The following is an 18,463-nucleotide window of genomic DNA, read 5'->3' on the forward strand; positions in this document are numbered from 1 at the left end:
GTGATTGTAGCTCGAGCTAAAGCCGGGGCCTAATCCGGGGGCCTAAGGCAGCGCTTTATAAATCCAGCATTACTCATATCGTGGTTTCTAATTATTTGTAGTTGGGGAGGACTTGATCGTGAATTAGCCATTTACTGAAACATGCAAAAGTAATACAATAGATTTTATAATTGCTCTCATTGTTTTTGCGATCATCTTAATATCTTCATTATTAAACTTATAGTCTGTTCACTTCGGATATATTTTTTAAACATATATTTGTCCCACCCTCAACTGAACATAACACATAGAGATCGAAATAATCTCTAATTTCAGAGTGCTAGTCTACGTTCAGAAAAAAAGATCTGGAAAAGAATCCTCTAGATGACCCTACATGTCTATTGACCTATTAAAGTAGTTAAGAAAAAATATAGATCTACTCATGAGAAATTATTTTTGAAAAAAAAAAATGATTTTTTGCGAAGTACTAAATACATTGCCATTAAAGTAAACCTTTAATCTTTCTCAATTCAAGCTAAGAGTGTCTGATTTACGCGACTACTGTGTGGTTTCTGCTGAAATCGTAGTGTTTCTATTTCATCAAAACTTAAAAAGGTAAGTTCAAGATTCATAAATGATAAAGATAGGTTAATGTTGATTTGAAATTTTCAGTTCTTTTTGTTGTTTATTGGATTTTGTTCATCAGATTCGTCTTGGTTCTGAAGATCAACGCCCAGTTCAAAACTAAAAAAGTAACAGTCGACACTGAAATACACAATACAGTCCCATGTACTCATTTTCGTGTTGGAAATGTATCTTATTCGTTAGAATAATTCAATTATTAATTGATTGACTTTTAACCACTTTTCAGAAAAGTGGACTTTTTGAAACATTTCCTATTCTTTAAAATATGAAGTCTAGATCTATAATAACGATTGAGTGGACTGGAGCTGGAGGTTATTTGTCTACTGTTTTGACATTCCCGATCGATCGCGATCAACACTCGGCTCCGATCGGCGAAGCTGTGTTTGCATAATCATATCTACATGAAATACATGTAATCATGAAAAAAAGTTCTGTTCTTTGAAATTCTGTTTCTTTCCTCATTCTCTCGTTTTCTCTCTTTTGTATATTCATTAAATATTTTGATTAAAAAATGAAAGTAGAAATGAGTTTTTTGGTTTGAAGAAAAAAATTAAAGTTATGCAACAATTTCAACCATTCTCTTTATTTAGAAACAAAATTTATTATTGATATTTGACAGACCTTTATTGCTACAAAGTGGCTTAGGGTTGCAATTCTGTATTTTTTAGGCCTATGTTTATAATTTAATTTGGCATACATGTACATTGCCGAACCAAACTAAACTTGAACATGCTGCCTGACTTTCAGCACTACTTTGTCACAACGTCTCTCAATCATGAGACTTAATTGATTGACATCCGTGATTGTATCACAGCGTAAATACCGTAATCCAAGGTTATGGCCATAGACGCTTGTTATATATGCCTCAATGCCCCTGTCTTTAGCCTTGGAGATTTGTTGACCCCTTTTTTATTTTAAGTATTTGTTCTGTAATATAAATGTACCTTAAAAGGGGTATTGCTCTGAAAATATTGTAATAGTGTGACATATCCGGGCCCATGTTTGTAGTCTTCAGAACCCTGTCCACACTTTCTCTGACAAATTTCTATTGTGCACCGTGATATCCTCTGTCATTCCTCTGAAATCATATAAAATCACCTGCTCGCTCACCTCAACTCATGCAAATGAAGCAACTTGGGAGATATTTGGTATAGGGCCTGCAGTTATTCAGTTAACAAGATTATTTTTAGCTTACATCTTACAACCTCATGCCACCATAGCTCCCATATAACTGACGTACTTTTCCAATAATGGAGAAGATCTTACATAAAAATATCGCCCTCTACGATCAAAAAATGAGATACATCTGTTAGGTACATCTCATTATGCTACAATATAAAACTTATATTGTTTATGTTATTCATTGTGAAGCCGAGATGGATGGGGCCAAAATGGATCCCGGACCCGAAGCAGAGGATTTTGAATACCAACTGAAATTGGAACAGGAGGAGCAATGGAAACGAGACAACGGGTATATCTACACAGATCCCAGTGATGGAACCATGTATGAATGGGACCCAGAGAAACAGGCATGGTTTCCAAGGGTAAGATTTATATGACATTGAAATCTTTGTTATAACATCCATGGGGGCTGTTTCATATTAAAGCTGTTTGTAAGTTAAGAGCGACTTTAAGAACGACTGGTGAACCTTTCTTACACGCTCAACAATCGCCAATGGTGTATACCATTTGCCAAAAGAAAGGAATACCGGTCGTTCGTAAAGTCACTCTTATCTTACAAACAGCTTTATGAAACAGCCCCTGATATAGTGCAGCTTTATGGGTTTCAGGCATAGGCCTACTTTCATATTTGGTGATGGTGGTGGTGTTGTTGGAAGCATTCATTGTAATTCAGATTGCCTTTTGTAGTGCCAATACATATTGTAAATTCAGAAAATTATCTGAATGATAAAATCACGTTATTGATAGGTAGCTCATCTAACACATAGTAAGACTTGATTAAAGACCAGCTTCATGATTAAGTTTTGTGCTGTGCTTATGTAGAAATCAACCCAACGCCAAAACCAAAAAGTTCAATTTCAAACCATAAAGTTGGAATCGCCCGATGAGTTCTTTTTAATTTGAGTTTTAGAGAGTGTGTTTATATTTGTTAAAAACTTTTACTTTAAACACCAGGGGCCGATTGCACGAAAGGGTCTTTGCAAGGACCATCTTTCGTGTCGCCCATCTTTTATGATGCGCCATGTGAAACGCATTTTAAACCAATCATCTGCAAACATATTCTATTCGTCCGTTAAAATAAACAAAATATTTGTTCATAAAATGATGTAATATATCATGAAATTGTATAAAATTTGATTTAAGAACAAGCTAACGAATCTTATTTTTTATCATAAATTTAAGAAACACCCCGCTTATAGCGTATCATAAAAGATGGGCGACACGAAAGACGGTCCTTGGAAAGACCCTTTCATGCAATCGGCCCAAGGTCTTGTTGCTCTGGAAGAATTTTCAAATTAAAACAAAAAAATCCTTTTGAAATTCAATGATCATAGTTACCCCCTTGATATTTCTTTTATGCACTTGTTTTTGTTTAACAAACTTGGGTTTAGAACTATTGTATTCTGTTATTGATTTGGTAAAGTTACCTCAGAATTGAAATGAAATAATTATTTTATATATTATTTACTGGAAATGTAATACATTCTTTTCTTGGATTATTTTCAGCAAATCTTTCGTACTTTAGTATCTGATGCCTGCCAAGTGACTGTATAAGATAGGAATATTCCTATTTGGGGGAAAGGAAAATTGTCATTTTTAACCATGAGTTCATATTTTTGTGAAAATTGTCTGTGGCATTGATTGAATAGGGAATCTAAGAATGTTCCTATTTTTCTAAATTTCTTAGTTAATTTGTATCTATTTCTTGGCTGTTATGGATGGAAGGAATGATATCTTGCTGCATTCATGAATCTATACATTGCTTTATAAAGATAATTTTACATTCATATGCTTGAAAACGGAAAGTAGTTTAGGAAGAAGATCTCAGAAATCTTCATGGAAATTTTTTTTTTAACATCAAATTATTTTCTCATTCAAAGGTGGATGAAAACTTCATTGCCTCTTACCAAGCCAGCTATGGTGTAACAACCGAGGAGACTACTGCAGACAGCCAAGCCAATTCACAGTCTTCATCATCAGCATCTCAATCCTCAGCAGCAACAGCTCAAGGAACAGTATCCTCAACATCTGCAGGAGTGGGCGAAGACACTCCTCCAGGAAGTCAGGAGGAAGCCAAAGGAGACGGGGAGGGGAAGGTAGATCAACAACCCCAGATGATTTATAGGTACCAGAAGATGCAGATGAAGAGGAAAGCGGAGCAAAAAAGTAAGTATCTTCTTGATTTTGATGGTCATGACTGTATCAATTGATTTTCTCCTTCAAAATACATGTAGTTCCTTCTGGAATTATTGTATTCTGAGGATCAATGTTGCATGTAGTTTCGGTTTTAAAGTGAAAGTATTTTGGATCCAGGATAGATATGAAGGATTTGGATCCTGATTTAGGAAACGAATTTGCTATCAATGATTGAAGGCTATTGAAGAAATTGAGACAATATGATTGGCTAAGAGCAAGCTTGTCACAAAATTGTTATTTACAACAGGCATGAAATCATGAATTTTAATGGAAATTGTCTCACAGAATGCAAGTTCCTGTATTACAAGTAGCGGTGGCTCATACAGCGTTAATAATTGTGTTATTTTTGTGATGTAAGAAGCTGATGTCAATTCTGAAGTTGACCCTTTAAAGAACTCCAATGTCTATGTGAGCTGCCTTCCTCCAGATGGTATTTCCTTTTAGGAACTTCATGTTGCCATATAAAAATTTGAATTTGAATTTGAAATATTTCCCTTGATGAACCTCTGGAAATGTTGCCAATCCCTATTCATCTATATGATTTCACCTGTCTTCCTTCAGGCTGGTTTGAAGTCGACCCCACCAAGAACACCAATGTCTATGTGAGTGGCCTTCCAGATGATATCACCCTCGAGGAATTCCAGGAGCTGATGGCCAAGTGTGGTATCATCATGCTGGAGGAGGATACTGAGAAACCAAAGATCAAGCTCTACATGGATGACCAGGGCAAACCTAAAGGAGATGGCAGGTGCTGCTATCTCAAGGTGAGTGCATGGACACATTCTTCAAAATTTGAGGGAAATGGTTTGACCAGAATTTAAAAAAATTGAAGGAGAAAGAATGTGCTGCTCACTGCAGATGAAGAGATCAGAGTTAAATCTTGTTGCTTACATCATGTACATGCAGGTGTGTGTTCTTTGTTTTCCACTGCACAATATCTGTAATAAGCAAACAATGTGATGGACATTTTTGACCATTTTTTAACAATGTGCCAAAACCAACTTGTAAGCATGATCTTTCCAGCTTTTGCTGTATGATTGTTAACATGTTTGATTATCAATAAAGACCATTTTTGAATTGAAATTGAAATTGAATTGACATTTTTTAAAATGCCATTTTAGTGATGTTTAAGTCCAAAGAGGGAGAGGGTGGGGGGGGGGGGGCTACCCAAAAAGATTTGGAATCTAGGGATTTTTTTTTACCTGCCTTGAAAATGATATCTCACACCTTTGAATTATTAGAAATTTAAATGAGAGCCCCCAGTTAGACCTTCATCTTTGAAAATTACATTGGCCTCATTTGCATATTTTTTAGCATTGTGGAAAAAATTTGGTGATGTCTAAGGTTTGTAATAAGATTATTAGAACAATAGGAGAATGACAAAAGTATGTCTCTTCACGTCAACTGTAACATCTGGTGTCTGACTTTATACCTCTACTTCAACCCCCACTCCCAACCCATAAAAGTGTAAAGTGTTATCCAACTCATTTATTTTGTTGTTCACAGAGAGAGTCTGTTGACCTTGCTATCCAGCTACTGGATGAATCAGAGATCAGAGGTCACAAGATCCATGTAGAGGTCGCGACCTTTACCCTCAAAGGAGACTATAAACCAGATATGAAGAAGAAAAAGAAGCCCAACAAGAAAAAGAAGGGAAAAATTCAAGAAAAGTAAGTAATTATTTCATATTCTTGTTTTTGTCTCACCTGCATAGCAGAGTGAGACTATAGGCGCCGCTTTTCCGACGGTGGCGGCGGCGGCGTCAACATCAAATCTTAACCTGAGGTTAAGTTTTTGAAATGACATCATAACTTAGAAAGTATATGGACCTAGTTCATGAAACTTGGCCATAAGGTTGATCAAGTATTACTGAACATCCTATTAGAGTTTCATGTCACATGACCAAGGTCAAAGGTCATTTAGGGTCAATGAACTTAGACCATGTTGGAGGAATCAACATCAAAATCTTAACCTGAGGTTAAGTTTTTGAAATGACGTCATAACTTAGAAAGTATATGGACCTAGTTCATGAAACTTGGACATAAGGTTAATCAAGTATCACTTAACATCCTGCTTGAGTTTTATGTCACATGACCAAGGTCAAAGGTCATTTAGGGTCAATGAACTTTGGCCGAATTGGGGTATCTGTTGAATTCCCATCATAACTGAAAGTTTATGGATCTAATTCATGAAACTTGGACATAATAGTAATCAAGCATCACTGAACATTTTGTGCAAGTTTCAGGTCTCATGATTAAGGTCAAAGGTCATTTAGGGTCAATGAACTTTGGCCGAATGGGGGTATCTGTTGAATTACCATCATAACTTTGAAAGTTTATGGATCTGATTCATGAAACTTGGACATTAGAGTAATCAAGTATCACTGAACATCCTGTGCGCATTTCAGGTCACATGACCAAGGTCAAAGGTCAATGAACTTTGGCCGAATTGGGTGTATCTGTTGTATTACCATCATAACTTTGAAAGTTTATGGATCTGATTCATGAAACTTGGACATAAGAGTAATCAAGTATCACTGAACATCCTGTGCGAGTTTCAGGTCACATGATCAAGGTCAAAGGTCATGTAAGGTCAATGAACTTTGGCCATGTTGGGGTTTTTTGTTGAATAACCATCATATCTCTGTAAGTTTATTGGTCTAGTGGACTGTATCACTGAACATCTTGTGCGAGTTAGAGTAGTTTTCAAAGTCAGCACTGCTGCTATATTGAACTGCGTGATGCAGGTGAGATGGCCAGAGGCATTCCACTTGTTATGTAATTGAAGTCCATGACTCCATGTGTAATTTTAGCAATGTAATAAGGCATTCTATTATAGATTTTACTTTGTTAAGAGGAAATGAAATGATAAAAACAACTATTGTATATTTTCAGCAAAAATACTTCTGAGATTTGTCATATTTTTGCGATTTCTTTGCCTCCACCCTAAAGAGTAGACAAGGCAGGCTATTGATATCTTGATATTTGGATTTATAGTTTCACAATCTCTCTTGATCATGAATTTGAGTGGGTGATTTGATCCAGAGTTTTTACTTGATGGCATTTTTGTGAGATCGTTTTGAACTCATTTCCCTGGCTCCTGCTCAAGCTGATAAATCAGAGCTGAGAAATGAAATAGCTCCCTCTTTTGTCCTTGAGCAGACACACTTGTGTAAGATCCCTGGGTTATTTTCTTGAAACTACAACGTATTCTACATGAACACAAAGAATGATAATAGCTGTTGAATTTATGACTTCAGAGAATTTCCGACCCAAAATTTATGTAATTGACACGCACACACATACACATGTTAATGATAATCATTGAAACGATAACAAACTTCAACTTTTGTTCAAGAAGAATTTTCATTAGGTTTTTAGTTCCTATCATACATGTTCATGATCAACTAGAACATTATAGGCTTTCAAACAGTAGCTTGCAATTTTATCAGTTTTATTAAAATGAAACATTCATTTATGAATTATTGTCTCACCTGCGAAGCAAAGTGAGACTATAGGCGCCGCTTTTCCGACGGCGACGGCGGCGGCGGCGGCGGCGGCGGCGGCGTCAACATCAAATCTTAACCTGAGGTTAAGTTTTTGAAATGACATCATAACTTAGAAAGTATATGGACCTAGTTAATAAAACTTGGCCATAAGGTTAATCAAGTATTACTGAACATCCTATTAGAGTTTCATGTCACATGACCAAGGTCAAAGGTCATTTAGGGTCAATGAACTTAGACCATGTTGGAGGAATCAACATCGAAATCTTAACCTGAGGTTAAGTTTTTGAAATGTCATCATAACTTAGAAAATACATGGACCTAGTTCATGAAACTTGGACATAAGGTTAATCAAGTATCAATGAACATCCTGCATGAGTTTCACGTCACATGACCAAGGTCAAAGGTCATTTAGGGTCAATGAACTTTGGACGAATTGGGGATATCTGTTGAATTCCCATCATAACTTTGAAAGTTTATGGATCTGATTCATGAAACTTGGACATAATAGTAATCAAGCATCACTGAACATTTTGTGCAAGTTTCAGGTCACATGATCAAGGTCAAAGGTCATTTAGGGTCAATGAACTTTGGCCGAATTGGGGATATCTGTTGAATTCCCATCATAACTTTGAAAGTTTATGGATCTGATTCATGAAACTTGGACATAATAGTAATCAAGCATCACTGAACATTTTGTGCAAGTTTCAGGTCTCATGATTAAGGTCAAAGGTCATTTAGGGTCAATGAACTTTGGCCGAATCGGGGGTATCTATTGAATTACCATCATAACTTTGAAAGTTTATTGGTCTAGTTCGTTAAACTTGGACATTAGAGTAACCAAGTATCACTGAACATCCTGTGCGCGTTTCAGGTCACATGTCCAAGGTCAAAGGTCAATGAACTTTAGCCGAATTGGGTGTATCTGTTGAATTACCATCATAACTTTGAAAGTTTATGGATCTGATTCATGAAACTTGTACATAAGAGTAATCAAGTATCACTGAACATCCTGTTCCAGTTTCAGGTCACATGATCAAGGTCAAAGGTCATGTAAGGTCAATGAACTTTGGCCATGTTGGGGTTTTTTGTTGAATAACCATCATATCTCTGTAAGTTTATTGGTCTAGTTCATAAAAAGAGGACATAAGAGTAACCATGTATCACTGAACATCTTGTGCGAGTTAGAGTAGTATGCAAAGTCAGCACTGCTGCTATATTGAACCGCGTGATGCAGGTGAGACGGCCAGAGGCATTCCACTTGTTCAATGGTGACAAGTGAATATAAAGACTGCAAACAGAAAGTTTTCCTAAATCTTTGTATAATAATGAGTTTTAAACCTGAAATCCACATTAAATTTGAACTTTTATGACAACTTTTTAGGTTACTTATTCTACCTAAATGAAGGCAGTTGATATTGCAATTTAAAAAATTTCTGTAATTAAAAAAAAAATTAATTCTGGCTTGGGTTAAGAACTATATCCTTATCTTGTTTCTTCTTTGCAGGCTTCTGGACTGGAGGCCAGAGAAGAAGTTTCCACAGAGGAAAAGAAATGAGCAGGTTATCATTCTGAAACATGTCTTCCATCCAAATGAATTTGAGGTAATTTCATATATTCATTTGCATGAAATGCATATTAATTCTTTTACTAATTTATTTGCTAATGAATTCATATTTATTTATTCATTAATGTTTTTGTCTCACCTGCGAAGCAAAGTGAGACTATAGGCGCCGCTTTTCCGACGGCGACGGCGGCGTCAACATCAAATCTTAACCTGAGGTTAAGTTTTTGAAATGATGTCATAACTTAGAAAGTATGTGGACCTAGTTAATAAAACTTGGCCATAAGGTTAATCAAGTATTACTGAACATCCTATTAGAGTTTCATGTCACATGACCAAGGTCAAAGGTCATTTAGGGTCAATGAACTTAGACCATGTTGGAGGAATCAACATCGAAATCTTATCCTGAGGTTAAGTTTTTGAAATGTCATCATAACTTAGAAAATATATGGACCTAGTTCATGAAACTTGGACATAAGGTTAATCAAGTATCACTGAACATCCTGCATGAGTTTCACGTCACCTGACCAAGGTCAAAGGTCATTTAGGGTCAATGAACTTTGGCCGAATTGGGGATATCTGTTGAATTCCCATCATAACTTTGAAAGTTTATGGATCTAATTCATGAAACTTGGACATAATAGTAATCAAGCATCACTGAAAATTTTGTGCAAGTTTCAGGTCTCATGATTAAGGTCAAAGGTCATTTTGGGTCAATGACCTTTGGCCGAATCGGGGGTATCTGTTGAATTACCATCATAACTTTGAAAGTTTATTGGTCTAGTTCATTAAACTTGGACATTAGAGTAATCAAGTATCACTGAACATCCTGTGCACGTTTCAGGTCACATGACCAAGGTCAAAGGTCAATGAACTTTGGCCGAATTGGGTGTATCTGTTGAATTACCATCATAACTTTGAAAGTTTATGGATCTGATTCATGAAACTTGTACATAAGAGTAATCAAATATCACTGAACATCCTGTTCGAGTTTCAGGTCACATGATCAAGGTCAAAGGTCATGTAAGGTCAATGAACTTTGGCCATGTTGGGGTTTTTTGTTGAATAACCATCATATCTCTGTAAGTTTATTGGTCTAGTTCATAAAAAAGGGAAATAAGAGTAACCATGTATCACTGAACATCTTGTGCGAGTTAGAGTAGTATTCAAAGTGAGCACTGCTGCTATATTGAACCGCGTGATGCAGGTGAGACGGCCAGAGGCATTCCACTTGTTCTTCTACCAATCTCTCTAGAATGTATTCGTACATTTGTTTTATTCACCTATTTTATTGTTTATTTTGTCTCTTATTAATTCAGTTATTCAACATCTATTTTATTTGTTCATGTTTTGACCACTTATATCATTATTTGTATATTATGCATATTAGACAAATGTATAAGAATAAAGCAAGGAAGTTGTTGAGTTGAGTCTCTTCTGATGTATGCCAATTTTTTTTTTTTGCTAGTTTCATAAGTTTTTTTGTTTTTTTTTTGTGGGGGGGGGCTTTGTTCAATTCAAGTTACTGATTTAATTCTTTTTCTCCCATTTTTATTTGATTGAGTGTGGGAGTGACTGATTGATTGTATTTTTGTCTGTTTCTGTATTTGGCCAGCATTGGTCTTTCATTGGTCTTCTTGTATTTTTCATTCTCTCTCTTTTTTTATAATATGTTTTGTAGCATTCATTTTTTTGTTTCACTGTAAAGCTATTTGTATTTTTTTGAGAAAAGGGCACTGTATAAATATTACAGTACATCCTGTATTCTGTATTATTTAATATTATGTTTTGTTTGTTATCATATTTGCTCGTTCTGAATGAAGCTTTATCAAGCAATATTTAGATATTACCATGCTTTTTCTGAATTTAAGAGCTGAAAGAAAAAAATGGCAGATTGAATTCTTTTATCTCTGATTTTTACCTTTTGATGTTCTATATATGGATTACCGCTGTTGCTCGATACATGCTTTCATGATCTCAAGTTGATGAGAAACCAAACTCTATAAGGCTTTTAATGCACTTTTGGGATGTCAATCGTCGCTGTACAAGATTCGCACACCCCTGACAGTTTTCCCTCTGCAATTCAATCCCTGCAACATGAGATTAGTGACAATTTGAGTGGGGTCAGAGGTCAGGATTAACCAATCATCGGCCAGTGTTCTCTTGGCTTTCAGGAGTAGACTAGTTACTCTGGAAGAATGACAGATACATGTAGGTCCAAGAGTTAGAGGTACAGACATAGGAAGAGAGGGGGAGAGGGGTAGAGAGCATGAGTTTTTAGTTTCATACAAAGAATTATGATTTGTATGATATACAGTTATAATTGAGTATTGAGGACAGAGACAGACAGACAGGCAGACAGATCAGTGTACAGACAGACAAACTGAGTGAGAATCAAACAGAAGGGTGGGTGTATGGATGTAGAGGCAAGAGTGAAGAAAAAATAAAAGAGAGGGAATGGATGGGGGGACTTTAGAGAGGTATTTAGATATATATGTTAATCTCAAAAGCTCTTAAAAATACTTAAAAGTATTGTAGTAGCAGTTTACCACATGTAATACTCAATTTCAAATGAATTATTGAAAAGGATCAACTTCCATTATTGTACTCACTTGTTAATATTCTGTATTAAGATACTAAAAAATAGATACATTGGATTTGAAAATATTGATATACATGTATATGTTTAACAGTGATCCAAAAAACAAGTAAAGCAAAATGTCACAAAGTAATATATCAACAATATTTTTAAGAATATACATTTTTTTCGGAAAAAATATTGTCCAGAAAGAAATTGAAACTCCAATGCATGCATTAAAAAGCATGCTTGAAAGATGCTCTTTAGAGTAGGAGAAATAAGGGCAAACTAAACTTTAGTAGGAACCTGTGAGGCACTAGGAGATGTTTGGGAAAGAGAAAAGGGAAAAAGAAAAGTGTGGCTATACTAGTACTTCAGAATCCCACGGTGCATCACTCATCGCCTAGCAACGTGATACACATATGGTGGAAAAATCAGCTCAGATGCTAGTCTGTTGTACCAGTTGTTTTGTGCGAATCATTGATTATTTGTAGTTGCACACAAAGAAAAAATGAAAGAGATTGAATTCAAATTTAATACTATGAAATTTTATTCTTGCTTGGTATCATATTTTAAAATTTTAAATGCTTTTTATTAGGTTCTGTAGAATTTAATAGAAAGATTACTAACTACATTGTAAACACAAGTATTGTACATATGTTGAAAAGCTTTACAAAGTCTGTGAAGTCATGTTAGAAAAATATTACTTAAAGAAAAATCAAGAATTTAGAATGCAAGATACCATTTAGTGTTCTCATGATGGGGGGGGGGGCTATTTCCCACTGCTAGTAATAATAGTGTGAATCTGTATTAATTATATTTCAAACCTTTTTGGGGCCACTGATACCCCTCCCCCCAAAAAAAAAAGTGTGTGAGGGGTAGATTTTGAGATGAGATTATTTGGTGAGTAAGAAAAATTCTTTTTTTCATAGCAATCCCTGTATAAAAATAATGTATTTCTGCCCCGACTTGCAAAACTGCTGTAAGGCCTGTCCTGCCTGAAGGTTGGTCAACGTTACTGCACTATTTGCCAATTGCTTGTGTCAGGTACAGTTCACAAAGATCCAAAATTAAGTCCTGTACATGTATACTTCTCTTTATTTTCTCTCCTGAGCAATCCTTTAGATTTTCACACCAGTTCTAACCAAACTCTTGAAAAAGTAGGACCAAGTAGGAAAAAGAGAACTTTTCTTGGTTCATGTAAATTGTCCAGGTGCATGTTTCATAAAGACTTGTCTCAATAACAAATTTCTGATAACAGTGAAAAGCTACTGAAATCCTTCAATCTGACTGGCTGATGGTAAACTTGTAGAAATAGTGCATTTGTTATAGTAAACTTTACAAGAGCCAGGACCTTGTATTTCAAAAGTATCAAAAACTTCTGTTGGACCAAGCCTAGAGGCTGTCACTGGTCTAGATGCTAGTGAAACGCCTAGTATCGGGTGTACCGAACCAGACACCCTACACCACGCACCCAATTCCTCGTGGACCAGTCCCATTGTTGATGGTGCTGGTTCCACCTATTCTATCAAAGTATCTATTGCTGGTGGTGACAGGTAAATGCACTATGCATTTATTGATTTGCAGCAGAAAACAAACATGCGTATGTTACATCCCTTTTCATATATTGTCTGCGAAAGCTTCATGTGGTATTTTCTGGTTCTTATTAGTCTTGCTTAGTTTTAGTACCGTGTACTGTTATTGATCAACTTAATTTTCGTCATGCTTTTTTTATACAGATGAGTAGGTTTAATTCTTCCTCATTACTTACATTATACTTGTCATATCCATATGAATATTTCTCCCCCAACGTATGTAATTTTTCAGTCAGGTTTTAAAAATTCTTAAGTTGAAGACGGAGTGGATTGCACCCACTTGATCAATGAAGAAAGGCACAAATGTACCATTTACGAGGGCTTAACTTTTTAAGTTGTCTACCTCCTATGTTTTCTTTACCCTCATGTACATGACAGAAAGCAAACAGTTGATAATACAAATATGTAATATTAATTAGCTTCTAAGATTATAATGATGTATGCTAATAAATTTATACCATGTATGACCCATATGCCTATACTGTATGTACCTCTTCACCATGCACAAGTGCACCCTGAATGCCAAATATGAAAGCTGGATGAGACCTGGTATTTAATGACTACGTTCTTGAGATGTGCAATTAATTGAGTGTAAACAGACCCAATTTGACTGGGAGACTTCTCTTTCTTCTGAAAGGGGAAGATGGCAAATTGAATTTAGAAATGCAGGATGGTATGGTTAAAGGCCACCTGACACTTCCTTTTCTGTCTGTCTTTTGTGTGTGTGTGTTTGTCTGGAGTACTTTATGTGGTTTTGTGATTTGATCTTGTATTTGGTTTGTTTTTATTTTTCTCTGCATGGGATGTGATGTCACAATATGATTTATATTATAAATTCTTAATTATTGATCAGTCACAACTACAATAATTCAATCATCTTGGAAATCATCTTCATCATTAACATGCTGATTATCATCATCATTAATATCATCATCATCATGACATAGTACCACCACAATCATCCTCATTATCATCATCTTCATTATCAGCATCATCACCATCATTATCATCATCATCACCATCATTATCATCATCATCACCATCATTATCATCATCATCACCATCATTATCAGTATCATCACCATCATTATGATCATCATCATTTATAGTACCATCACAATCATTACCACCACCACCATCATCATCTTCATCAATCATCATCATCATCATAATTATCATCATCATCATCATCATCATCTTCATCATTATCTTCATCATCATAATCATCATCAGCAACATCATTATTTTGTTGCCTTATAAGGATTTCATTATTCTGATCCATGTCTTGTTTGTTAATGTTACAGGAAGATGCCATGCTGATCAATGACATCAAAGACGATGTCACATCAGAATGTTCTAGGTACGGCGAGGTCAAGAAGGTTCTCATATTTGATGTAAGTGTTTTCTCCATGATGCTCTCAAACACAGCAGAGCATATTTTGAAATCAATACCAAAACTTAAACAGCCAGTCTTTTTTCTTTTTTCAAGATGTAAAGTAATATTTCATCACTGACAGATATAGAGTTGAATTTGCAGATAATGATACATACATGTAGGAGGAACTTAGTTAAACAAAATATGCAGCGGATAATAATACATAGGAGAAACTTTGCTTAATAAACAAAATCCACAATTTTCCAGATTTTCCCCTTTATTTTACATATTTCACATTATCTCCTCCTGCCCTTGACATATGTGGTGTGAATTATATTTTCCCATGACATATGTGGTGCTCAGAAAGAGGCAAGATGCTATTTGGAAGATAATGATGAAAATCTGAAAATTTGTGTACAAAACAAATGGAGAGTTGTCCACAAAATCAGCCATTTTGAAGCGCGTTTGCCAATTTTAGGATCCCCATAGAAAGTTCAACAAGAGTTTCCAACTTTCCATAACTCGCTTATTCTATGACCGATTTTGATTAAACAAGTTTTAGACTGCTCCTCGCATTTCACCATTTCCAATAAGATTGCTTCTCTTCTTGGGTTTTGGTTTCCTTTAACCCAGCTGGGTTCAGCCGCCTTTTCACGCTCTCAACACCAACACCAGCACTGAACACCAAACTTGAAATCACACAATGGGACTGAATTTAACATGAAAATAATCAATATTTACCGGTACATCAGATCTAGATTTAAGCGAATTTATGAATATTAGCAAATATAAAACTATGCAACACAATACATCATTAACAGAGATAGAATCCCCTTTGAGTTGGAAAAATAGATCAAAACGAAACAAAAAACAGTGCCTTATCACTCCATCCCTTCTAGCTACTAAAATATGAATGTTGTAAAAAAAAATACAAATGTTGGCCGTGTTTATATTTAAGTTCATGTCCATGTACATGTAATTCATGTAAATTCATGGATGTGGAATTTTTGGTTTATCATTTAGGCATGCCATGCAGTCCCTAAATATTTGGATCAGGCCCTAAACTTGTGATCATTGTTCATCTACTTAAAGCTTTCAACGATAAAGCAATCAACATTGGTATCTTAATTGCTGTATTTGATGATCGTCTGTTATTATCTTACCTCTTTGTTTGGATTGCTATCTACATGTAGAAGACAAAATACCTGCATATCATTCCTATTCATGCTGTTAGTGAGAATTTATAAATTCTTCCTCATATATTGACTTAAAGACACACTTCTTAAATACCAATAAAACCAATAATGCCTTTGATTTCAGTGTAACACTCATCATGAGATATCAAAGTTAAGGTTTATGTACAATCATAAACAATGATGAATCTGTTCAAACACAATGTATCAATAGAAACTTCATTTTGTTTTGTTTTGTTTTGCCATAAACATTTTCTCATGCAGGCTCATTGTCAATAATTACTCAGCTATCATGTTCATTGTTATGATGTAGGGTGCTTTGTGGGTTTTTTTTTGTTTGTTTATTTTGGTTTGATGTTGTTTGAAGGTTTGCATGGTGGCATGTACAATTGCTGATGTGGTTTACGGTACACCATGTGGAGTGTTAAAGAAAACAGTGGATAGAAGAAGCAAGAACTGGATAGGCGAGAAAGTGGAGATTTGAGAGTAGAGTATTCTTTCTTGAAAATAGTCCTGAAAAGGACTGTAAACCAGAAGGAATGCTGAATGAGAACAGCTTGAGTAGTAGAGCTGATGAGGGGATGCTGGCTTGAGTCGGCGAGTAGAGATGATGAGTAGTAGAGAGACTCGACGTTTCGGACAGGTTGACTGTCCGTCTTCAGGAGACAGTTGACACGCTAGTGGTACGCTAACTGGCTGCACACTGAAGCTCTCATTGCTTTTCATACAAAACTTCATATATTTAAGGTACCAGAATCCTCAATTTTCTGGAAACCATGGTACTTTCCCAGTACATTTCGGAAACATAATTTTGAAGGGGTTGCGTTTTTCTCACCTTAGGAAGAATGGATAAAATCCTTGACTTGTCTAGGGGTATTTAGGAGGTATTGCCAAATAACATTTAGGGCGAGGACTTTCTAGGTTATGCAGGCTTATAACACTGGACTTGATACCCCCTTTTATTAAAAGAACAAGTACACCCCAAAATAAAGTTGATTGGAACTAATAGAGAAAAATCAAACAAGCATAACACTGATAGTTTCATCGCTTAAGTGAAACTTTAAATTGTCATAACTTTCATATTTTACTTCCAAGTTTGATTAAATTTTCAGCACTATTGTGTGGTTTTTCTCTCAATTGAAGTCATATTTTCCATGAGGTGGACTCGCCTTTTAAGAGTGAGTGTCTCTCCCTCCGTCACACCCACCCTCTTCAATTATCCTCTCCCCAGTTTGTTCATACCATAGGCGGGGGAGGGTCCTGTCCCCTCAAATTATGTTGATAACCTTTTTTTTTGCTTGTCAATTTTGTTTTCTGCGTCCCCGGCCCCCTAAATTCAGATGGACCCCCCTAAAATTGTTGTGGTCCCCCCTAAAATTCTGGTTGATAATCTTTTTTTTTTTGCTTGTCAGAATAATTTTTTGTTTTGCATCCCTCCTAAATTTTGGGTTGATAACTTTTTTTTGCTTGTCAGATTATTTTTCTTGCGTTCCCCCTAAATTTTGGGTTGATAACCCACTTTTTTTGCTTGTCAATTCTTTTTTCCTATGTTCAACCATGAATTTCAAGTGGACAACCCCCCCCCCCCAATTTTTGGGGCTTTCGCCGCCAATGGTTCATAGTTAAATCTGCCATTCCATTCATGCAGAACATCTCTCCTGCTATAAACTCTGTCTCTCCAACTCTATCCTCCCCTTTTACAAAAACACACACCCATTCAGGCGCCTCCACAGGCCCCCAAACACACCCTCACACAGACACACTTGTAATTTTTGCTTCAAACATCAGTTCGAATGCAGACCCCAATCTTAAATTAAAAATTCTTTTACAGTAATTGAGAAAAGTAGACATTTCAATTTTCATTTAAAATCAACAGTGCCATGTTTTTTTAATAATAGTCAATACTGACACTTGCAAATTGCATTGACAGCACTCCAATGAAAGACAAAATATGGACGGATAAAACTATTGCTCATTGCTCAATTGTAGTTCATAGCAAGAAATATTAACTCTATATGAGTGAACGCATTTGCCTTGTCATCCCCAGTTGGCTAGGGGCTACATGTAGGAATTTAAAAATAAATAAATCTTACTATATTTGTAAGTACAAACATATCTTATAAAATGGAAAATCTCAGTTGAAAACATGATTATAAATTAAAATGGAAAATCTCAATTGAAAACATGAATTATAAATTAACATCTGCACTCCACGTGGAAAATGCCAGAACCACCCCCCCTCCAAAAAATAGATAAATATCACCATTGTAATGAAATAATGAAAACATTATGTAATAAAATTACATTCCTTGAAGTAAAATCCTTTCTTGTCATTGCATCATAAATACTGGCAAGATTCATACACTACTTAAAAGATTAAATAGAATGTTTGAAATGAAAAATAAAAAAATATATATGATACAGAACTTCGCAAAAATTGTGATACACTGAAATCAATACCAAACAATAAAAAACAAGTGACCGATGTCACAAAATGGTATGTCCAAATAAAATCTTTTTCATTACTATTGATGTGAATGGTTGGGCTGTGCCAAATTAAAAGATCTATAGTACATGGCAGCTACATTCAATGTTTGAAACCTAGACTACCAGTGCAAAATACATCTTAATTAGCATCCCATTTCAAAATG

The 18,463-nt window shown here is 35.5% G+C and overlaps 1 protein-coding gene across 1 annotated transcript in view; it reads left to right on the forward strand.

The window, feature by feature from the left end:
* Nucleotides 1-489: 489 nt before the first annotated feature.
* The window catches only part of LOC121413791 (HIV Tat-specific factor 1 homolog), a 45,793-nt gene continuing 27,819 nt past the window's right edge, over nucleotides 490-18,463 (forward strand). The window contains exons 1-7 of the mRNA XM_041606744.1: nucleotides 490-594; nucleotides 1,996-2,168; nucleotides 3,687-3,972; nucleotides 4,564-4,766; nucleotides 5,509-5,672; nucleotides 9,015-9,111; nucleotides 14,549-14,638. Of these exons, the coding sequence (XP_041462678.1) occupies nucleotides 2,001-2,168; nucleotides 3,687-3,972; nucleotides 4,564-4,766; nucleotides 5,509-5,672; nucleotides 9,015-9,111; nucleotides 14,549-14,638 (1,008 nt within the window). The 5' untranslated portion in view covers nucleotides 490-594; nucleotides 1,996-2,000. The remainder of the gene's footprint in view (nucleotides 595-1,995; nucleotides 2,169-3,686; nucleotides 3,973-4,563; nucleotides 4,767-5,508; nucleotides 5,673-9,014; nucleotides 9,112-14,548; nucleotides 14,639-18,463) is intronic.

The sequence above is a fragment of the Lytechinus variegatus genome, chromosome 4 (assembly GCF_018143015.1).
Source record: "Lytechinus variegatus isolate NC3 chromosome 4, Lvar_3.0, whole genome shotgun sequence".
NCBI classification, from domain to species: Eukaryota; Metazoa; Echinodermata; class Echinoidea; order Temnopleuroida; family Toxopneustidae; genus Lytechinus; species Lytechinus variegatus.